This window comes from Hypomesus transpacificus, chromosome 16, assembly GCF_021917145.1.
Source record: "Hypomesus transpacificus isolate Combined female chromosome 16, fHypTra1, whole genome shotgun sequence".
In the NCBI taxonomy this organism is placed as follows: domain Eukaryota; kingdom Metazoa; phylum Chordata; class Actinopteri; order Osmeriformes; family Osmeridae; genus Hypomesus; species Hypomesus transpacificus.
In genome coordinates, this window is record NC_061075.1 from 4,112,728 (window position 1) to 4,134,148 (window position 21,421).

At 47.5% G+C, this 21,421-nt stretch overlaps 3 protein-coding genes across 4 annotated transcripts; all 3 read right to left on the reverse strand.

Moving 5' to 3' along the window:
* Positions 1–68: 68 nt before the first annotated feature.
* On the reverse strand, positions 69–9,748 carry uhrf1 (ubiquitin-like with PHD and ring finger domains 1). 2 transcript variants are annotated; one of them, XM_047037152.1, is made up of 17 exons: positions 9,569–9,748; positions 8,459–8,621; positions 7,443–7,706; positions 7,100–7,254; positions 6,093–6,308; positions 5,698–5,813; positions 5,320–5,506; positions 4,947–5,070; positions 4,749–4,856; positions 4,307–4,411; positions 4,090–4,196; positions 3,806–3,968; positions 3,253–3,390; positions 2,900–3,026; positions 2,560–2,711; positions 2,319–2,417; positions 70–2,153 (listed from the first exon to the last, which is right to left on the reverse strand). In XM_047037152.1, exons 2-17 carry the CDS (start codon positions 8,609–8,611, stop codon positions 2,007–2,009), a joined length of 2,361 nt encoding a protein of 786 aa, XP_046893108.1. In that variant the 5' UTR covers positions 8,612–8,621; positions 9,569–9,748; the 3' UTR covers positions 70–2,006. The 2 variants fall into 2 exon arrangements, with proteins under 2 accessions (XP_046893109.1, XP_046893108.1); XM_047037153.1 differs by lacking the exon at positions 9,569–9,748 and having other exon boundaries at positions 69–2,153; positions 8,459–8,620.
* A 771-nt stretch (positions 9,749–10,519) lies between these two features.
* On the reverse strand, positions 10,520–17,951 carry LOC124478740 (small conductance calcium-activated potassium channel protein 3-like). Its single transcript, XM_047037151.1, has 10 exons — positions 16,782–17,951; positions 14,738–16,082; positions 14,140–14,544; positions 13,920–14,015; positions 12,605–13,023; positions 12,236–12,377; positions 11,697–11,807; positions 11,479–11,606; positions 11,302–11,371; positions 10,520–11,154 (listed from the first exon to the last, which is right to left on the reverse strand). The coding sequence occupies exons 2-10, from the start codon at positions 15,950–15,952 to the stop codon at positions 10,855–10,857; spliced, it is 2,886 nt and encodes a 961-aa protein (XP_046893107.1). The 5' UTR covers positions 15,953–16,082; positions 16,782–17,951; the 3' UTR covers positions 10,520–10,854.
* Positions 17,952–18,037: 86 nt separating this feature from the next.
* ccdc124 (coiled-coil domain containing 124) lies at positions 18,038–21,381 on the reverse strand. Its single transcript, XM_047037154.1, has 5 exons — positions 21,281–21,381; positions 20,754–20,931; positions 20,390–20,585; positions 20,031–20,136; positions 18,038–19,622 (listed from the first exon to the last, which is right to left on the reverse strand). Exons 2-5 carry the CDS (start codon positions 20,910–20,912, stop codon positions 19,421–19,423), a joined length of 663 nt encoding a protein of 220 aa, XP_046893110.1. The 5' UTR covers positions 20,913–20,931; positions 21,281–21,381; the 3' UTR covers positions 18,038–19,420.
* Between the last annotated feature and the right edge of the window lie 40 nt (positions 21,382–21,421).

Below are 21,421 nucleotides of genomic sequence, written 5' to 3' on the forward strand. Positions count from 1 at the left end.
CAATGTACCTTTTATTTGGCTTAGGAAGCATTATTCCTACGAGACGCCCAGGCAGGTCTCAACTTCCTAATTGCTCAGACCCCGAATGCACTTTACATAGTATGCCTGTAAGATAAGCCTTGAATATAGTTTGCACTACTTTGGCATAAGTATGCATAATAGGCACATCATAAAACACCAAACCGCCTTGCTTCAAACAACCCAAATGACTACATGGCAAGTTTTACACATCCACTAAGGTGGCAAAAAAGGGAAACACTTTTCACTTCTCTTCCACGGAAATATATGCAACAGCATTTTAGTGTGGTGCTTTTAAGAACAAGGTGTTAAAATACTAAAAGGGATCCAGAACAAGCTTAAAATGTTGCACTTTTTATTTTATAAAAGGCTGAAAATTTATTGGAAATGTTGCACCAAACATGTGCAAGCAAGTAGTAATACATCTAAAACTACATATCAAACAGCTAAAATGTACTAAAAAATATACAATTTCAGAAAATATACATTTCCAGTCTATGCAAATCTTGTAAATATTTGAGGTATTACTAATATCTGCAGCCACTGGCATTCATTTAGCAAGGAAGGTGTTCTGTTCCTGTGCTTCTCCCTAACCTGGACATTTTTCTTCTGGCCTCACATCAACTAATCACCGGTCTAACAGCTTCCTTGAATATCTTTTGCTCGTAATTCCTTCACAAAATAACCATAAAACACAAAAATGAGCAAGCCAAGGAGACGCAGGAGATGGAATCGAACGCTGATACACACCAATAAAAGGATTAAAACGGAAGTATAAAAAAAAAGAAAAAAAAAAAAAGAAATTACCCAACAAAGTACAAATTTTGATTCTTAAATATTTCCTGTCCACTGCCAAGGGACAAGACCTACAGAGCTAAATATTTAGGGTTTCCACAGAATTGCTTATCTCAAAGAGTTTAGTGGAAACCCAAAACAGGAACTCTACAATTCCCTACTGGTTAAGTGATTGGCTTCTTTGGACTCGTTTCAAACTCATAAGATGGAATCCCTATGCTTATACAACAAAGAGTAAACGTGAATACATGTTATATTTAAAAGGGATAATTAATAATTCTACAAGACATGGAACAAAATATCAAATCACCCATTTTCTAGATTAGTTCAGGGGCAGGAGACTTTTCTTCTGTCAAATGTTTACATTGTTTTAATCATGTTAGGAAAACGTTCTCATGTATTACAAGTGATGTGATAAAGCAAATCACTTGAAAAAGGCAGCATGAGTGAAAGTGTTATTGGAATGTTAATTCAAACTCGCACTGAAACCCTTGTAAAAGAAGACACACATCGCAACTGAGCACTTTAGAGAACTTCAAACTCAAATGCTTCTTGGTTGGAGACAATACCAAGTTCATCCACGCAATTCTTCCTACACTTTGCTCCCATGTGTAATACTCCTCCACCTTGATTTCCTAAAAATACAAGGTGGCTTCGTTTCCCAGTCAACACATAACAAAAGGCAGGTAACGGACTTTTTTTTTTAAGGATATGGGACTGTGCCATTGACACGAGAACAGTTCCACCAAATGAGACGTCAACGGATTTGGTGAGCTTGAATACATGTTCCATTTGGGAGTGTCCTAGCCTTTTCTCTTTCAAAAACGGATGCGGCTGATGTCAACTGACGTTTGGCTTCCATCAGCTCTTAGAAGACCCTGCATTCTATGGTTATAAGGCATTTGCTCAAAAAGGAAGTAGGCATTAATTGGGTTTTGGCGTTTCGGGTCAAAATGCACTCGGACAACGCTGCGGGTTACAAATACATCTGATCAAGGCAGTTTCTATAACATTACCAGTTCAAGGACTTTTGGGGAGGGGGATGGGCAAAGAGGCAGAACGTTTTTCTTTTTCTCTTTCATATTTGTAAAATATATTAAGAAAGCGATTCTTTTGTACTGTACTGACATGCTAAGTTGCCCTCATAAGTTCATGCTGTTCCCCTGGTGGGTTGAACAGACTGTCACAGGTGATCACCGTCCACTGCTGTAGCCGGGGAACAGCTGCTGGAGGATGGCTTGGAGGGGTTTGTTGACATTCATGGAGTAGTTTTTGCCGAGATCGTGTCTGCAGGCAGGGCAGGTGTACACTTCCGCCTTAAAAGACCGTTGGAGGCATTCCTGGGTGAGAAGATACGGGTCAGCCGTCAGTGCATATCTGGCCACGCTTGAGTTTATTTTTAGAAGGCGACACACCAAATGGAGAAGTTGTAGGACATTTGCATTTCATGGTTTACCATGAAATCATGTTCAAATACATTTTTAGCTCAAGGGTGCTCAACTTACCCTGCAGACATTGTGTTGGCACTCTGTTGTGACTGGCTGGTAGACCACTTCCTGGCAGCATATGCACAAGAAGACCTCCTCGACTTTGTTCAAAAACCTCTGCAGGAGCAAGATGACAATTAGGCACTCGTACGCGAGATCCCACCAGTGCATTTCAGCAGTCAGTCGGATATCCACAGAAAGATATCCTAATGCGGGGTTGAGGGCGTCGAATTGGGAGGGGCGCCTGTGGTCGTCTTACCGGTCCGAGAACCAGGGACTCCATGGCTTCGCCCCAGATCCTCTTGTTGGCCTCGTCGTCCTTGACGAGGGCCTTCTGCTCGCGGGTCAGTTTGTAGGACTCCACCTTCATCTTTTTGGGGGTGCCCTTGGCTGGAGACGCCTTCTCCTCGGCTAGGAACACAGACAAAACGGCACGCGTGACCATGACGACGACTGACTAGCGTACATGCATCGTTCGGCTCGCGAGCTAGCCTGGCGTTTTTCTCCGCTCGGCTGAAGCGGAGCGCGCCACCACTACGCGTACGTTGAAGCACTTGGATTGGACCGTGATAGGGGGGGAGAGAGGGCTGTTAACTCACCAGAGCTTTGAGACTTCCTCTTCCTCTTTCCCTTAGTGGGCGTCTCGGTCAGCTCTTCTTCCTGCTTGTTCTCCTTCTCCTTCTCTTTCTCCTTGGCGGCCACTGCCTCCAGGTAACCCTCGGGGTACTGGAAGGAAACCCAAACCAACCGTCAGAAAAACACAGATGCCGCCCGTCGCGAGATTTCAGTTGAACACTTCCAACACAGATGAATGTTTTCACCCGGGATAGGTCTTAAAGTAAAAAAGGTTTCAAAAAGACAATGAAGAACTCCCCGACGGAGGGCTGATGTCGTGGCCTTCGGGGGGGGGGGGGGGGGGGGGGGGGGGGGGGGGGGGGGGGGGGGAGTCTACCTGCATGGTGAGGCCCAGCTTCTTGACGCGCTCCTTCCCGTCCCGGGTCCACGGCGCCGGCTCGTCGTCGTTGCGCTTCAGCATGTACCTCCAGACCAGGAAGCCAGACTTGCCCTTCTCCGGCCAGTACTTCACCACCTGTCACGACACACGGTTACCATCTCGTCATTTAGCAGACGCTCGTATCCAGAGCGTCTTACAGCAAGTCCAGGGACATTCCCCCAGAGGCAAGTAGGGATAAGTGCCTTGCCCAAGGACAACGTCATTTTGCATGGGAATCGAACCGGCAACCTTCTCATTAATAGCCAGATTCCCTAACCGCTCATCTGAGGTTAGAGTTACCTCGCGGATCTACTCAGACAACGTGGAGATTGTGGCGTGTGTACGTTCTGGAATCTTATCAAGCAGTGCGAGTAAAGGCTATCCAGTCCAAACCCACACTGCTACAAGAGAGAACCAATATAAAAGCTCGAAAAGTACAGATGGCTATAAAAAAAAAGATCCACCCATTCATCGGCCCTGCGAGTCTCCGGGCGCTCCCCCGTTTCCCTACCTTGTAGATGCCGTCGTATCTGTTGCCGTCTTCGGGGCTGAACTTGCTGTGCTTGCGTCCCTTGGAGCTGCGCACCACCCTGACGGGCTTGCCAGCCTTCCAGTCCCGGGCCTCGGCGCCGTCCTTCTCGTTCACCGCCGCGTTGCAGTTGAGCGCGAGGGCCCTGGGGTACACCACAGTGGGGTTAAGTCCCTCGCGAAGCGGGCTGGATTGGGTTAGCAATGGCGCGATGCTAGTGTTGGAGTCGGGGTGGCCATTTTTGGAAGAGCGGTTGGCGCAAATACCTGTTCATGTTGGTGAGCTTCTGATCGCACGACTGCTCGGCGGTCCTCTTGTTCCCCGAGAGGTCCCGCCCCCCGGAGCCAGTGTAGGTGAACTCGTTTCCATCGTCCTGCAACCAATAGACGAGCAGCATCAGTGTCATCCTCCAATCAAGGGAGAGCTAGGGAGGGCTTGTTAACTTTGAGCGTGGCCTGGCTGAAGACTTGGTGTCCAGCTTACCACATCGTCCTCGTATCCCCCTGCCAGCACCAGGGAGTAGGCCCCGTCGTTGCTCCTCCCGTGAATCCCGGCGACGTGGGGTCTGTGGACTCCGGACTCGCTGACCTGCACACACAGGAACGAGGTCAGGAAGGACTGGCTTTGTACCAAATATCGCCGCTCAACACAGCCAGGGTGGCGCGTTACTTGGGACACTGAATAAACCCTCTAAAAACAAGACTGTGAAACATGTCAGGGAGTCAGGTGGCTGAGCAGTTAGGGAACCGGGCTAGTAATCAGAAGGTTGGCGGATCGATTCCCGTCCGTGCCAAATGACGTTGTGCAAGGCACTTCACCGTACTTGCCTCGGGGGAATGTACTTACTGTAAGTCGCTCTGGATAAGAGCGTCTGCTAAATGTAATGTTGATGGGGTTGTCAGTTGGTTGACAGGGTGTTGTTTACCTGCACTCTGAACTTCCAGAGGGTTCCCACAGGGACTCCGGGGATGGGGCCGTGGTGGTTCGAGGGAACGATGGTGCACTGCTTGGTGCGGCCCACACAAGCCATACCCTGTGGTGGGGTTCAAGAAAGCAGAGAAACTAAGTGCCTCATCAACTGAAAATGATACAAATAAATACGTCTTGCGAAAGGGTGCGTTACCTTTCCCCAGTCCCTCTGACTGGAGGAGCTGGCGGAGGCCATCCTGGACTTCTTCTTGCTCTCCTTCAGCTTCTCCCCGGCCAGGACTACCTCGCTGGAGTCGGTGCGGCACTCGGGACAGTACCTGGAACATTTCCAATAGACGCGGTGAGCGTCTGTGACGCGGAATTGATGCAATTCAAAACCCAAACGTTTCATGAAAACATAATGGTCTCTCAATACCATACCAACACTCAACAAGGGACACCGGACAGACTGTGGGAGGCCCCAGACTAATGAATTCAAATAGGATTAATCTCCACCAACGGCCACCACCCCCAACCCCCCCCTCCTCAAAAAGAGCGACCCCCATCTGTCCCTCCCTGCCACTGACCAGTCCTCGTCCTCGGGGATGGTGCTGAGGGGGGGGTTGAGGCAGTAGATGTGGAAGGCCATGTCGCACTCGTCGCACAGCAGCTGCTTGTCGGGGTCCTGCTTCACGCCGCACACGTGGCAGTTGCACCAGCGGCAGTTCTTGGCGGGGTTGTCCTTGCAGTGCTTGCACTCGGGCCCGTTGGATCCTGCGGCGTGTGGAGAGGCGCGATTTAGCTCACAAAGACCACTTCTTTGGTTAAACTACATCGATATTCACAATTTTATTATGAAAAGTATTTCTTCCAAAGGCGTCTTAACCCCAAAAACATACAAAATCTATTTCCGGTCTTGATATACCCCGAAAATGAACATCCAAATGACTTCTGCCAAAACCTACTTTTCATGGGGCTGTCGGACCCGGCTGCAGAACCATCCAGAACACCGGGCTCTTCAATCTTGTAGATCTCCGTGAGGAACATGATCCGACAGTCATTCAGGGAATCACCCGCATCGCTGAAATAAAACACTGGATTCTCAGCAAACACGTCCACGACCCACCCACACATCACTAGACACTCCACATTTACCAAGTCTGTCCCTTATCGAGCGTGTCGAATGACTCGACCAAGTGCACATTTAACACTAGACCAAAAAACAACACGGCAGAAACGGCGTTTGTCACGTTCCTATACGTGTTATACCAAGAGAGGTTTCTCATGGGCATAGCTGTAAGTATTAACAGAAACCCCCGAGGCGTGTACAAAACACAAGGCATGAGCGGGGTGAGCTCACCCGAGCAGTATCTTGGCGTGGATCTCGTGGACGGTGCGCGTCTCCTTCTTCTTCTGGATCGTGGCGTCGTACCAGTAGCCGCGCTCTTTGGGCTCGTCCGGGTTGTAGTTCACCATGACCACCATGCCCGGCTCCAGCTGGTGCCACTGGTACACGGTGCGGGCGCGGGGCCGCACATCCTTCGCCAGCAGCTGCACCACCGGGTTCTCGGGGTAACTGGAGACCACACACGCACACACACTCAGTATGCAACTCATCCACAACTACAGGTGCTTCCTACATACGGCCATCTTGGAGAGCACTGATACGTCGACAGTGAACGCGACACGAGGGGCTGTCTGAACACTGAGAAGAGCCGTCGCTAGCGCAGGCGGCGTCAAAATTCATAGTTCAGTTTAATGTTCCTCAGTTTCTTACACACTTGCAAGCAAGCCAATGCAAGTGTGCCTTTGGATGAGGATTACGCGCAGTAATAACAGACTTTGAGCAACCATTCTTTCTCGCCAAACTGAAACCAAAATACTGCTTATACTACCCTATTCTGTTGACATTGTTTAACTGCAATAATAAAATATGGGGCTTAGCTAACCATTCTCAAAGCCCCCAAAACGAGGGAGTGGTATTGTAACCAAGGGGACTTCGCATAACAAACAATACCAGTGCCTCTTCGCCTTATAAAACACTACCTACTGCACTGCAGAGATAGATTAAGTGTGGGGGTGGAAGTGGGGAATTTTAGGCTCGAGCAAGCTGGAAGTGGTTTGGACATCTTAAATCAAGCTTCGCAAAACTACGTTTCCCCTCACAGGCAAGACAGACAGAATTTCCCCAAGCAGTAGCCTAGTTGCACACTGACCCGTTTAAAATGTCCTCGCCAAGCACAACAGACAAACTCAGTTAGTGAAAATGATATGACAAAGTGTGTGTGTGTAATATATATATATAGATATATATATAAAAATATATTTAAAAAAAATGTATATATATATATATTTTTTTTTACTTACTCTTCGTATTTGACATGGTAGCGGATTTCCTCCTCTGCGAGTTTAGCGTCTGCTCCCTCCTCCTCGGGGGTCTTTGGAGTGTTTGTGACGTTCACAATCTGGGCCTCGAACCAGGCGCCCATGTTTAGATCTCTGGCATCGACAAACTCATTTATCTACAGAGACGAGAAGAGAAACGTTTGGGAAAACTGCTGCTTTTGGTCACCGTTATTGGAGAATCCCCACAACTGGGTGCGTGTGTAACACGAGTGATATGTGGCGGAGACATAAATATAACACGGGATGAATGACGACTCCTAGGGCAAACACGTTTCGTAACCCTTCCAGAAAAGTCTCCACCCACCTTGTAGAAGCCGAACCCGGGATCGACGAGGTCGGGGGCGTCGGTCTGGCCCGAGGTGCCCGCCGCCGGCGCCTCCGCCTCGCCGTGCGTCGAGCTCTTGTCGGACTCGCTCTGCGCCGAGCCGCAGCCAGAGTCGGAGTCGGAGAGCTCGGCCTCTTTGTCTTTGCTCTTGAGGCCTGCGGCAGGTCGGGCCTGGCGGACCAGCAGCTGCACGATGTCGTTCAGGCCCACGTTGTAGTCGAAAATGGTGTGGCCGTCCTCCATCTGTGAGCGGGGGGGCACACGTTAGGGATTGGCTGAAGTTGAACGTCAGACACCTGAACACCCTCAGTGCGGAATGTAACAGTCACACATGTGGGTTTGCATCTCCTTTTTAGCTTCTGTGGCCGGTTTTTGAAAGAGGTTCAGAAGTTTTTGCTTAGACTGTCTATTTTTGTTTGTATGCATGTGTGGTTTACTTATTTAGATTCATGCCTTTAGCAGTATTTTAGCCATTAAGGGTTCAAAAAGGGATTGTGAATCTCTTTTTCAAGAGCGTCTTGGCCAAGACGAGCACCACCAAGTTATTAGACACCACATTATTATTATTTTTAAGTAACAAAGAAAGTACAGTAGTATGATGAGATCATACCAAAACAAACATTTGTCATGGAAACAGCCTCAAAATCCCTCGTCAGTCTTTTCAATTGGGAAAAGTTAATCCAGTTTAATCTTTATTGCATGGCCTTCCAGAATAAGGTAAAGTTCACGTTTATTTGCCATTTGTAGCATGTACAGGCACATTGGAATTCTTTGGTTGAGCTCCAGACAATCCCTAGTGGACCATTTCACCCATAATAGCTGTATATCAATAGCTGTATAATAAAGTCCTAACCTGTATGCACAAACCGACACGAGATGTGTTCATCTTCCTCCTAAAGTCCCACGTATAGTAAACCAAAACAGGAACTTTTCCAATGCCTAATGCGGATACTGTCATCTTGACAACTTTGAAATGGACCCCGTTTCAGTCTCACCTGTTTGCCCCTGTAGAACAGCCTCTGTCTATCTGGTTCAACCTTGAAGAGTTCCAGAATCTTCACTCGCAAATCATCCACCTTGGTGAGTTTGGAAAGGGAGTCGATCCGATGGGTCTCCTTCCCATCCATGGTGCGCACTTGAATCCACATTGCAGCTGCCCTGTGAGAAAGGGAGGGCATTATGGGTAAATATACAGCAGCTGGTGGTTAATATTTAACTTCAGTAGATTTGTTATTTATTTATTTAATCCACCTCTGATCCCTAGCATCTAAGCAATGCAGGCAGTGGTCAATGTGCATTGATCTACTTTTACAATATGCTGATTTCAATACAGTGCGGGAAACTGCACAAGCCACTCCCACCCCTTTAAAAGTCACTACAGAGACCCCATCCGAGCGCGAGGGAGCGCTATTAAACAATGTGGCTTCCATTCACGGCAGTTTTGTCAACCACGCTGTGAGAACACAATAGGTGCTGAGTTCGGACGAGTGACCTGTGTATTTTAGGGCAGCACAAACAGTGTAAACACCAGTAACGTTATTCGTCTTTTAAGTGCCTTAAATCCACTGTTGATTTGAGCACAGCTGGGCCACTGTTGTAGGCGAGGTCTCCTCGGGTCAGCTGGCCCGATGGTGCAAGGCGAGCGTGGCCGTGACCATGAAGAGATCAACTAGACTACCATCAAACGTGCATCAAATGTAGAGGTTCAGACTATTCAACTACACAATATAAACACGCCAGCAAGCTAGCCATATGGCTACCACGAAAATGCTGCAGCTTCATAATCCTTTCCTCATTCATCGACGTTGACTGTGACAGCGCACCACGTTAAGGGCGCTAACTTGTAGCAAATGTAGCTAGCTAGCGATGTGTCCATCAGTGGCTGAAGAGCAGACAACGTTAACGCTTGCTACACATTTAAAGTCTTCACGATTTTTCAGGAACGGTTAAGTCAGTTGTGGACGAGGACTCGAATCTTTTTTAATCTTACCAGTTCAAGCTAGCCACGTTGAGGAACTCTTTTTAACAAGTTTGATCAAGCTACAAGTAGCTTTAAAGCTAGCTATCTAGTTTCATAAGTTGAACAAGTTTAGTCATTACGTTACCTATTTATAGTCCAAATGCAATCAGGAAAAAATATGTTAAAAACCCGTCAATCGTATTCCCTAAACAACTTCTTGGTCAAAGTTCCACGCACTACCCTTCTGAATGCAGTTGAAGACTGAATCAATAAGAATCTTCAATAGTTTGTTTCCCCGCCTGCTCTTTGTTTCACCATTGGATAAGGCCATTTCGGTTTATGCGCCTAATAGGCTGCAAACTCCGTCAATCCCCAGTGTGACCGGAGCTTAGGCTCAGCGCGCGAAAACGGTGGTCTCGTCGCACTGGTTCACTTCCGAGAATTTGGCGCGAGATTATGTAAATATCTGTTACTACTACTTTGTAAGATGCCGTTCCGCATATTGACCCGTTTGTTGGACTAAGCAGCGCACATAAATAGTCGTTGATGCACCTCCCTTTAACTATTCACTTTTTTATAAGGTCTTGAAGATATAAACCCTAGCGTGTACCGAAAATGTGAGACTGGGAATAGTATGTGACAGACCATATGCTGATGACGCGTGTTGTTGTTGTGCCATTAAGTGAAACTCCTTGTTCTCTTTGGCGGGAGAACTCCCTGCCAAGTGTGAACAAAGTACAGCGTTTTATTCAGGGCTTCAAGGAAAATAGGTCTTCTTGTTCCTTGTCTGAGCTGCGGATGTTAAGAGTCCATTCAAAGTCGAAAGGCTTACCTTGTTTTGGTAGGCTACTGTGGTGTTTTTATTGTCATGTTTGGACCCATGATTAACATGTTTGTTTCTAAACCCCCATCACAAACTCAGGTCCTCTCACACATTGAGGAGGGGTAGCTTTTTACCCAGACTCCATTGTTTTTCAACGACTTGGTTTCCTGCCTCCACAGTCCCACCTTTCTGACTTACAGTAGTTTATGTTGCCTCAAAGTGCCCGAAGAAGATAACATATAGCAAATGTCTAACCGATAGGAGATGGGGGTTCAAAAAATACAGTTTAATAATAAAAATAACGGAGTAAGAAACATGGATTAAATGCAACTACATTGTCCCGGATTCCTTATATAAGTAACAAGGAATTCAAACAAAAAACCTTTAAATAGACCAATACACTTTGAGATCAGTTAAAGTTGTTTTAATCCTCTAATGTTGTCCATTTAATTGTCAATGTAGCGTCAAACAAAAGTTAATAGCGCCATCTGGTGGACAATTATTATGCTCTTCCTGTGGGAAATTAAAGTCCCAAAAGATCTTACAGATACTTTAAATAAAGTAGAAACTGTCTGAAAATGACACAAATAAACATTGAATGGATCCATTCAGATTTCAGGAATGTCAGCAGGCGATCCACTGTGCAATAAGATTTCCGACGTCACGGAGGATGGACGCGGCTGCTCGGGAAGAGGAGCGGAGACTAACGATGCTGCCCGCACCCGCTGGAGCAGGCCATCCAGGAAGTCCGCTTGCTGCTGAGTCATGGCCTGAGAGAGCATGCTCGGTAGGGCTTGCAGGCTGAGGAGGATTGCGTCTAGTTTACCCTCCAGGGTTTCCATCCGCCTGTCCATCTCCTCGCTGCGCCGCTGCAGATCTGAGACCAAGTCATACATCATGCTCTGAGTCTGCGGAGCAACATGGAGGAAAAACCAGCCGTGATCAGTGATACCATGGGTGTACAATATGTGAGAATGATGACGAGGAGGATTCTGATGACAGGGGTTAGGATGACAAGGGAGAGGAAGTGAATGATGAGGGGTTCAAGTTTCTACCTTCGCCAAATCAACGAGCGTGTTGGCCTGGTCCATGAGTTTCCTCTGCTCCATTTTGATTCTGCGTAGCCTTGGAGGAAGTGAAGTCATTTGAGACATTGGCGCGCGTGTGTATAGTGCTGTACACGATATGGATTACGTTCTACGGGCGCTTGTGGGTTGTGGATGAATACTCACTGGTGAATAGCTTGCAGAAACTTGCGTTGGTGTTTGCGAACCTTTGCATGGTCGATCTTGGGGACCAGCTTGGTGTGTTTGTAGATGAGCCATGTCTCTCTGAGGACATTAGCTGCTGTGTTTTTCACCTGTGGACATTTGCCATGGTAACAAGCGGAAGAAGTGTGTTACAGTAAAAAAAAAAAAAGCCCACACCGTTTGATAGATTTTCCACTCACCCGTTTATACAGCTGCGTGTCCATCATGAAATTGTGAACGTGCTTCTCGGCCCGGGTTAACTCGGACTTTCTCGCAACCACAGCGACCACCAATGCAGTGCAGCCGGCTCCCTACAGACAGTCTAAGTAATGAACATTCCTAGTTCACCATGACCAAAACCCTGGAACGGGTTCAAACATACTCAATGATGCTGACAAGAAATGCAACAAACGTGGCTCTGATTCAACTCGAACAAAGAAGAACAGAACGCGAGACATCGAACAAGTTTCAATACTGTCCCTATCTCGTATTTATCTCCTTACAATGATTAAAAACGGGGAAGAGGCCCCGGGGAAGACCCAGGACACGCTGGAGGGACTACGTCTCTCGGCTGGCCTGGGAACGCCTCGGGGTCCCCCAGGAAGAGCTGGTGGAAGTGGCCGGGGAGAGGGAAGTCTGGGCCTCCCTGCTTAGGTTGCTGCCCCCGCGACCCGACCCCCGGATAAGCGGCAGATGACGACGACTATGATGAAAAAATATATATTTGTAAAACTCTCACCATGATACCTGTCAGTAGACAGACTCCTTTCCCACAGTACGTGTGAGGGACCATATCTCCGTAGCCAATGGAGAGGAAGGTTATGGAGATGAGCCACATGGCTCCCAGGAAGTTACTGGTCACCCCCTGAGCGTCATGATACCTAAGGATGTACAGAAAATGCACCAAGGGTCATAGGTCATCACTGGTGATCACTAGGGACCAAATACATCTCGAGAGATCAAAGTTGAAACATGTTACTTTTCGAGGAATTTGATCAGTGACGAGCATGTTTTGAAGTTGTAAAGGACTCGGTTAGGATAACCCTCATGAGAGGGGAGGAAACGGAGTAGCGACGCGTTAGGGTGCACGTTGGGCCCTGCAACGTACCTCTCGCACACGCGGACGGTCCACGCGGCGATGATCCAGCAAGACACGCTGAACACTAGAAGCACAGTGCCGGGGCAGATGGTCATCAGAGTCTTCATGACGAAGCGCGTGTCGAAGCTAATCTTGTTCAGGGCTCCGATGCTCCGCGAGGAAGCGTCGCTGAACAGCTTGCTGTGCAGCAGCATGACTCTGCCAATCAGATAGAGGCGCAGGAACATGGGGATGGAGAGGAGGATGTCGATGTCGGCCTTGGCCGCCGAGGGCGGGTTGGTGAAGGGCAGCCGCGTGGTCCAGGCGAACGCGTACTGGCCGGGGATGGGGTGGACGGCACAGACCAGGAGCTCCAGAATGAGCAGGAAAATCCGCTCGTAGGTCATGGCTATCCTCCAATCATCCGCTCCGTTGTCCACCATGAAGAGCTGTTCATGAGGAGGGAGAAGAGAGGTTGTAGAGGAAATTTTAGTCATATGTACAATAAATGTGCTTTTAAGAGAAGTTTTAAGATAGATTTAAGAAGCTTTGTACAATGACTGTTGATTTAACTCCATTTGGTAGTGATGCCATTTGGAGACATGAAGTCTGGGTGACCTGAAAGAGTTTTTACACCTGGGGGAAGAGACAGTTGGTCTAAGGACAATGAGGGTTCAGCTGTATTGTTCTTGTGACCTGGGGGAAGGTAGATAAATGGATCAAGCTGCTCTGACCCTTCCTGCTTCATAGGTGATGTTAATTAAATTCTTGTTTGAAGATGGTCACACAAAGGACAGTTGACCATTTGGCTGGTCAACTCCTGCTGCTTTATTATCTATTGGTTTGGGGAGATATGCCCCATCAAAGAACAGTGAAACAATTGCTAGGGAGATGTATTGTTTCAAACTGTCACCAAGTTGAGTTGGCCAATCACAGAGTTTGCTTCATTGATTGATTGACCTTTTAGAATGCCATTTGATCTGAAGTGTATATGAGGTTGTGATCTTTGGATGTTCGGGATCACTCTTGCGAACGATTTGTGGCTAGCACACCCTTCGTTGAGACTGATCACAAAGTACTTTGTTTAAATCATATGTAATTGTATAATCTAAATAAATTGTATTTGAAACCATATCTCTTGACGATTCAGATTTACACAGTGCCATTCGAATTCTTCCTTAGCAAGGTGGAGAGCGGGGATATTCAAACCAACATTAACAAGGTGGTAGGAGACATGAAATTGCCGTGACATAGTATTAAGAGAGCCTATTCTCTTTATGCATTTACGGAAGTGCTCTGCTGTTCCACTAAAATGCCCGAAGGATGGATGGCCCTCTATACTGACCTGTATTTCCCGGGCATGGTACATCAGAATGAGGCCTATCAATATAGCAGTGGAGAGACTGATGAGGCACTTCAACGCAAAGGAGTACGTCGATGCCTGCAGAGAGCACAAGCAAAGAACACGATAAACAACACAGGGAACCTCAACCGAAAAAACGACAACAAAAAAAACAGCCTTCTTCTACAGCTGATAGCGAGAATGAACATGGTTTCCCTGTTACCTTGGTGTAAACGACAGAGGACAGTTCCGTCTCGGTCACCATGACAACGATCCCAAACATCCCGCAGATCAACGCGTAGTCGCTCAGCTGCTTGCGCTTCCCGAAGAGCGCCCTGCGTTGGCCCAGCCGGTAGCCGATGTCCTTCGTCTTCCTCTGTGGCGCCTCACCTCCATCCCTGGTGAGACTGTTGCTGCAGGCCTTACTGGAGTCCTTCGAGAAGACCTCCTCTAAAAAGGAACTCTGGACAGGCGTTCTCTCAAAGGCCGGGTTGGCCAAATGAGTCTCGGAAGTGCCGTGGCTCTCCAGAGGTCTCCCGGCGTCTCCATTGAAGGTGCCACCGGTCGGGAAGGTGTTTAAGGGAGGTGGAGAACAATTGGAGAGGGACGACTTAGACCCGTCTCGGCCCTGCATGGTAACAGTGAGCGTTTACTCGTTAAGAAGGAACAGAGAGACAACGTAAATTTCTGCTTTGAACTTCTTCAAAGGGCCTCCAACGACAGAGTCATCAATTGAGGACACAAAGCAGGCCGTCAATAATGCTGTCCAAGCGACTCACTGCGCATAACAAAGTTACATTAGCATTTATTAGATTTCATACCTGATTATCCGGTTGCTTGTTCCTCTTCTCGTTACAGTAATGATTCTCCTGCCAGCGATAGCTACTTGTTGAAGAATAAATACTTCCTCGTTTGCTGGCTGCCTCAGACGACCTCCTTACGCGAGCGGTGCTGGTGAATGGAGGATAGGCCGGGAACTGGTGATGCTTGGGGCAGACGGGTTGTATTTTGTCATCCGAAGTCCAGGGGTTTCGTTGAAAACCACGTTGGGGATCCGAGTCTTGCCGTAGATACTGCTGAAGTGATTGCGGCTGGTCCCCGCAAAGGTCGACCAGGTCGCCGACACAGCAGTTCTGTGGACTTCGACTTGACATCTTCTGAGGTGTTAATGACGGGTGCTGCTGCCCTTGCCGCTGGGAGAAAGTCAGGTGCCGTCTTGCTTCACTGGAGTCGACTGAATGCAAAGGGATGTTGAGAAGATGGTCTGGGGTTTCTGCGGTCGAAACGGGAGGTAGAGGATGATCTTTGAGTTGAAAATGGTTGGTTTGTTTTCGCTGGTGATGCTCTTTGAATTCTCCCTCTCCTTCACAGTGGGACATGAAACTATCCGTGAAGGAATGAACCATCTCTCTCATGTCATCCTCTTGATTTCGGACTTGAGGGAAAATATTTATTGTCGAAGGCACCAAGGACCTCAGTTGCTTCATAGTGCTGAGATTTCCACTCTTGGAAAACCCGGTGAGGCAGTCCTTGAGGAAGCCCTGCTTTGACCGAGGCTGAAAACTGGCTGCCTCCGAATCCTGGAGCATGTCGAGAGGACCGTCGCAGTGGCATTCCTGGCTGTGATGTCCCGTGTCTGTCCCATGCCACTCGGCAGACTGAACAGAGCCCAGGTGAAGATCAGGGGGGCTTCCTATCTGACTGCAGAAACAAAGCAGGTCTTGATTGCTCAACTGCGAAAGCGTGGTGCTCCGTGTTTTGAGTGGAGACGGATGTGGAGAAGAAATGGGCAAAAGGGGAACTCCGTTTGTGGTTGCGTGCGAGGACACGGTCGGGGCGAAGTTGCCGCCATGTTCTCGCGTGGAGGCCCGGGGATGGAGGGCTGTTCCAGAGTACTGATACCTCATGACCTCGGATGGTACGGTAGGAGATGCCCCGTCTGAGTTGCAGTTTTCAGCGTCACGGTCATGACGACTATCTCCAGTTGAGTCAAGACGGTGTGTTGCATTGGTGGGTTTGACCAGAACCAGCCTCATTATGTCAACGTGTGTAGCAGATGGGCCTCAGGAGAAAATTAGCGATGCTAGATTTTCAATGATTAAGTTGACGAGTAATTGCCAGTCGTATACAAAAAAACTGGTTATAGGGCATTCACCAGAAAATAATCTGCAAAACAGCAGAAAAAAACAATGGATCATAAATCGCATGATTATAGATATTGTCTTTCAAAACAACCTATTTTCCAGACTCTATAGATTCAATATTTGATTAGAGACTGTTCCCTGGACATGTACAAAGTATTTACACTTATTACAAATGTTAATTGGTGGAAATGGTAATAATGTAATATTTGAGATGTTTCTATTTAGTGATTGATTGTGTCTCACAGAACCCTGTGTGACTCAAAAGCTGTTGTCAGAATCAGATGAGCCCCCTGATGTTACCTTGCCAAAGGGAAATCAGCATGTTAGCGCTGAGACTATGGATTTTTGTATTAATTAAACCCATGGATACTAATCCAAATAAATCTGAATGGATTTGCTACTATACATTACGCCCACTTAAATGACTACTTTGAGCAACGTGGGAATATATACACAAATTAATATTAAGTGCGTCACAAATTATTCAAGTGATCAAGGCAGAACTGAGCTTTTTTTTATGTACATTGTTTTAAACGAAAATTGCATGTAACCCTGGGTCAAAACAGTTGCAAAACTGATGGAAAACAATAGACACTATTTTGTCTTAAAAAAAAAAAGCCATTCAAATCCACGCATTTATTCCCGAATTCACGTCAACGACAAGCGATATTTCCACTCATTCGGAATTGCAAGTGTTAGTAACTTGTGCCGCGCATCTTACCTTCATCCTCTTCTCTCACTCCCGTCTCTCGCTCCAATCTTCGAAGACGCAGGTTGCTAATTAAAGGTGGTCTTGGCCAGTTGGAAGGCACAGTGAAGATGAGCATCCTCCAACAGGAGACAGACTCCTCCTGGTCCCCACACTTGACGGGGGTAGTGTAGGGGCGCTTTCCTTTGAAAGTAATCATTAGGATTCAAAGTGAAGAAAGGGCAGCTGCTGGGCTTGTTGAGAGCCCCAGATGCAAATGGACCCAGGGAAAAAAAAACAACAGGTCCTTGCAGGACACAGACAAACATGTGACATGGGATCTAAAGCAAAAAAAAACAGGACATTTCACTGATACGTGGGCCTCAAAGAGCGTCCATAAATAGACGGGAATTGTCGCAAGCTGTGAGAGGTGTGTGTGTGAGAGGGGAAGGGCTGTTTTTAATTCAGCATCGTAATTAGGGGTCAGAGAAACTTGTCATTGATGCTACGCAGTTCAAAGGCCTTCACAGGGCCTCTTATCTTCTCGGCAGCAGAAGGACAGATGGCACAAAGTGTCTTTTCTTTCCGGATGGGAACGAATGAGTCCAGCAAGGACACGGTGATAAATATATCACATCCCTTTCTGATATACTGGACAACTGGCCGCCTTCCAGTGTCGACTCGATATTCAGAAAACGTACTCGGTTGATTTTCTGCCGATTTTTTTCTTGTGGTAAAAGGGTCATGTTTCTTACCATATCGAATGGACACTATCTGACGCCCCCTGAATATTACTCATTTTTCAGAGCAACCCTTTTCTATGCTTATTTCGCTGATTCACTTTGTTACAAGGGACCTCAGCTTCAGAGCAAAAGACGAAATAACACACAGTTATCATTTTTGAAGTCATATACGTCTGAAGGCGTAAGAAATTCAAACGCACGAGAACCCAATGAGGGGCCCAAATGGTAGATTAAGGCTGTGGATCCTTTCCCCATAACCTTGTTATCCATGCTGCGTTAACTGTAGTTGCTCTTCTCTTTCCTGGCAACAGACACAACCACAAAGACAGCTGGGTGCTGGGTCAGCATTTCAGCATCTGAATGTTGCTGCGCTGTAACAAACCTTTGTAAAGAAGAATGGCAGAGCGCAGGTCACCAGTCCGATCAATAGTTGCCATGCTCCATCAAATAAATGTACCAATGCCTTTCGGGGTAAAGTGGAAGTACTCTTATTTCCCTTTGAGCCCCGAGTAATAGGCCAACAGATAAGAGGCATTAACGAGAGTACACTTTGGAAGATGCAATTTATTTGCGTTTGTGTTAGTTCTTTCACAGAAACGGAAAAGCCACACTGGTTATAAATTGTTTATATGATTTGTATTATTTCATCATTTTAAGTGGCACAATTTCATTGACCTGCAAAGTACTGGCACCTACAATTGAGCAAAGAAAATAGAATCACTGTTTCCATTTAGCCGATCCATTTATCTGATCATGCGTCTGACTCCTCACTCAACTCACTCAACTATCAGTCATTTAGATAATTTTCGGGGACTGAATGGTCGAGAAGAATGCAGTCGAACTAGCGTCAAATAAATTCACTTGTTGATATAGCATCCTCAGCTGCAGACACGCTTTTGAATCAGTCACTCAAGGCATGCACGTGGCTCCAGGTCTACTCGTGGTCAAGTGACAGCACCGTTTTGTGTGACATCACACCTCGTTAGATATATGTTATGTTCCCTGAAAACTGTTTGGGTACTGAAGTGCCAGCCGGTCTTCAAAAGCAACTCCTGAAATGCAGCAAGCCTACAGTACAGGGTTTTGGATTCAATTAAATATCCCAATCAAGACTGCTATGCAACCAATGAAATGGGGGTCATTTCAGCTGATATGTCGGCGTTCGCAAAAAACTCCCATCTTTGTGCAGAAAAGATTATCACACCTCATCTACACTAGTGGTGATATTCTAACTGTACTCTGGTAAAGCACTCCTGGATATTACTTTATAATTATAGTATTATATGTATCACACTACTTAATGAGACCCTTGTTAGTAACTGTAGCAAAAAGCATCTCGAGTATGTATCGGAAACCTTAGCCGAAGAGCCACTGCAAAATAATGAATGGAGAGCCATAAAGGTCAAGGAAATCGGATTTCACTTCCCAACTTCTTGCAGGGCTGCCGTCATGCAATGCTGTCAAGCGCAAATACGGCCAAACTAATCCAAAAGAAATCGAACCAAATGGGTAATTCAACTGTAAATAAGTTACTTTAATTTGTTTTTCACGTCTGCCACCCCTCAGCCTCCCATTTTGTTTTTACGCCAGAAATAAAAACAACTTCACCCTGTATGCAGGCCTCGCCATTGGGCACACTAACGTGAAAATCAGTGGCTCGCAACCAGCGAACTTCAAATGAAAGGGAAGTGTATCGTTTCAGACACGAGTCCTTGATTGGAGGAGGCTTCCCCCCCCCCCCCCCCCCCCCCCCCTCCCGTCTTCTCAGGGGAGCGTGGGCAGAGGAGCGCGCCGGGGGCACGGACGACAGCCAGCGACATATTTCATGATAGCGGGAAAAACCAAACGAGAAACGAGTTGCATCTCCCAAAAAAAACGATATCCCCCCTCCCCCAGTGTGCCGGGTACAGTTCTTTTCCCAGAGCCTGGTCACTTGCTGTTGTAGGTGTTGAAATGCTGGTTGAGGGGGTTCTCCGGGGACTTCATCCACTCCTTCTTCAGCTGCTGTTTGAGCTGGGACAGCCTCATGTTGGGGTTCTCCATCTTCAGGCGGGGCATGTTGGCCTCCTCGTACGCGGCGTACGCCGCCTTCACCCTGCGCTCGGGGTGACGGTCCACCTCCTCGCTCGTGCTGGGAGGAAAGCCACAGACCATAATAAGACCCGACTGCACCGTATGGCAGAACGTACACGCAGTGCTCACAACTTGATTCCTATGCCAGCATGGAAAAGAGCATTATAATATTCTGTAGTGCTTTGAGTGCCAGAAAGACATTTACATCTAGTCATTTAGCAGACGCTCTTATCCAGAGTGACTTACAGTAAGTACAGGGGCATTCCCCCGGAGGCAAGTACGGGTGAAGTGCCTTTCCCAAGGACACAACGTCACTTGGCATGGACGGGAATCGAGGCAACCTTCAGATTACTAGCCTGATTCCCTAACCGCTCAGCCATCTGACTCCAAGACAAATCAAGTGTATCATCATCATCATGACTAGTAGTAGTCGTCGTATGTTCCGTTTAATGGCGCTGGGGCTCACCTGAGCACGGAGATGGCATCCTCTATGGTTCTGGCCTCCACTTCCCCTTCCTCCAGGACGATCCTGTTCACGTTCTCCTCCAGGGGAGTCTCCAGGTGGCTCTTCTCTGTCGACGGGAATAGAGGGCCCGGAAAAGGGAGGGACGAAGGCAAGGATTTGAAAAAGAGAGGGAGAGGTGGAGAGAGAGAGGTGGAGAGAGAGAGAGAGAGAGAGAGACAGGCAGACGGGAAGAGAGCAAGAGAGAAAGAAAGGCAGTCCGAGAGATGGGAAAGAACAGTGAGAAACGGGACAGAGAGACAAGCCTACATTGTGGCCTACATTATTGACTGGAGAGAGAGACTGGGGGTGGGAACTGTCACCTTTCTGCGTGGGCTCTTCTTCCAGCTGTTGCTGTTCGATGCGAAGCGTCTCCTCAATCTGTGCCCTGGTGACTTTGCCGGTCACGAGCTCCTTGGCGGTGGCTCTTCCCCGGATCCTCGCGCTCTCCTCGTCAAGGAGTCGCTGATTCTCCTTCTTTCTTTCCAAAGCCTCCAGGCGTTTTTTTTCCTTGTCATCCTGGGTAGAGGTACACAGAACTGTGTCGTCGGATATGAACTGGATGACACCCATTTTTTTTATTTCAATGCAGGTGGAGAAGTGCCCGAGCCGTCGTCAGATGCGTGACTTCTGTCAACTAGCTTCACATCATGAATCTTTGCAGACGCGCTGCGTGATGTGGCTCACCTTTCTCTGCTCTTTCTTTAGCACATGTTTATCGTTCTCCTGCCAAAGGGCGTCCTCCAGCTCCTGTTTTTTGCGGGCGTCTACCACCGCTTTAGCCTCTGCCTTGCGGGCCTTGGCAGTGGCCGCCTTGGAGTTCTCGCCCTGGAACTTTTTCGGCATTCCAAAGGCTACTCTTCAGCTATTGGGGACAAAGAGTTAAACGTACAGGGACATTATTTGTTGAAAGCTATCTAGCTGCGAAAATGGACAAGCCATCTGGGCAATCAGTTCGTGGAGAGCACTAGACATGTCTAGCAAGTCAGGTTGACAGTTAGCTTGTAAAGGTGGCTAACACAACTGTGTCAAAAATGAATAGCTGGAAAGCTAGCTAAATAGCTGGCTGCTAGCTGTGCTGGCTAACGTCGATGCCTGAGAAGGCGATAGGCAAGTGTCCGAAGATTAAGGAGGATCACTGTTAATAAAATATGTCAAAAACCATTCAAAGCAATATGTTTTGTAGCACCATGCGTTAGGAAATTAAGCAGTACCTGAACGACAACAGAGTATTGTTGATTCGAATGGGCATCCACCACCCCCCTTCCGTAAGTGACGCATAAAAATGACATACAGGAGGAAACAGCAGCATATAAATGACGTTTTCCTCTAGAAAATCTGATTCCGCACCACAT

What these genes read in the sequence shown, in the direction of transcription:
- LOC124478740 (XM_047037151.1), bottom strand. Translation starts at nt 15,952, where the DNA reads ATGAGGCTGGTTCTGGTCAAACCCACCAATGCAACACACCGTCTTGAC. An exon ending in CCTCTGTCGTTTACACCAAG is followed by an intron (nt 14,016 to 14,139) that starts GTAACAGGGAAA and finishes TGCTCTCTGCAG; the next exon opens with GCATCGACGTACTCCTTTGC. An exon ending in CGCTCGTTGATTTGGCGAAG is followed by an intron (nt 11,155 to 11,301) that starts GTAGAAACTTGA and finishes GTTGCTCCGCAG; the next exon opens with ACTCAGAGCATGATGTATGA.
- ccdc124 (XM_047037154.1), bottom strand. Translation starts at nt 20,912, where the DNA reads ATGCCGAAAAAGTTCCAGGGCGAGAACTCCAAGGCGGCCACTGCCAAG. An exon ending in TAAAGAAAGAGCAGAGAAAG is followed by an intron (nt 20,586 to 20,753) that starts GTGAGCCACATC and finishes ACCTCTACCCAG; the next exon opens with GATGACAAGGAAAAAAAACG. An exon ending in AGAAGAGCCCACGCAGAAAG is followed by an intron (nt 20,137 to 20,389) that starts GTGACAGTTCCC and finishes TCCCGTCGACAG; the next exon opens with AGAAGAGCCACCTGGAGACT.
- uhrf1 (XM_047037153.1), bottom strand. Translation starts at nt 8,611, where the DNA reads ATGTGGATTCAAGTGCGCACCATGGATGGGAAGGAGACCCATCGGATC. An exon ending in CACGCCAAGATACTGCTCGG is followed by an intron (nt 5,814 to 6,092) that starts GTGAGCTCACCC and finishes GTTTTATTTCAG; the next exon opens with CGATGCGGGTGATTCCCTGA. An exon ending in AGTCCCTGGTTCTCGGACCG is followed by an intron (nt 2,418 to 2,559) that starts GTAAGACGACCA and finishes TTGCTCCTGCAG; the next exon opens with AGGTTTTTGAACAAAGTCGA.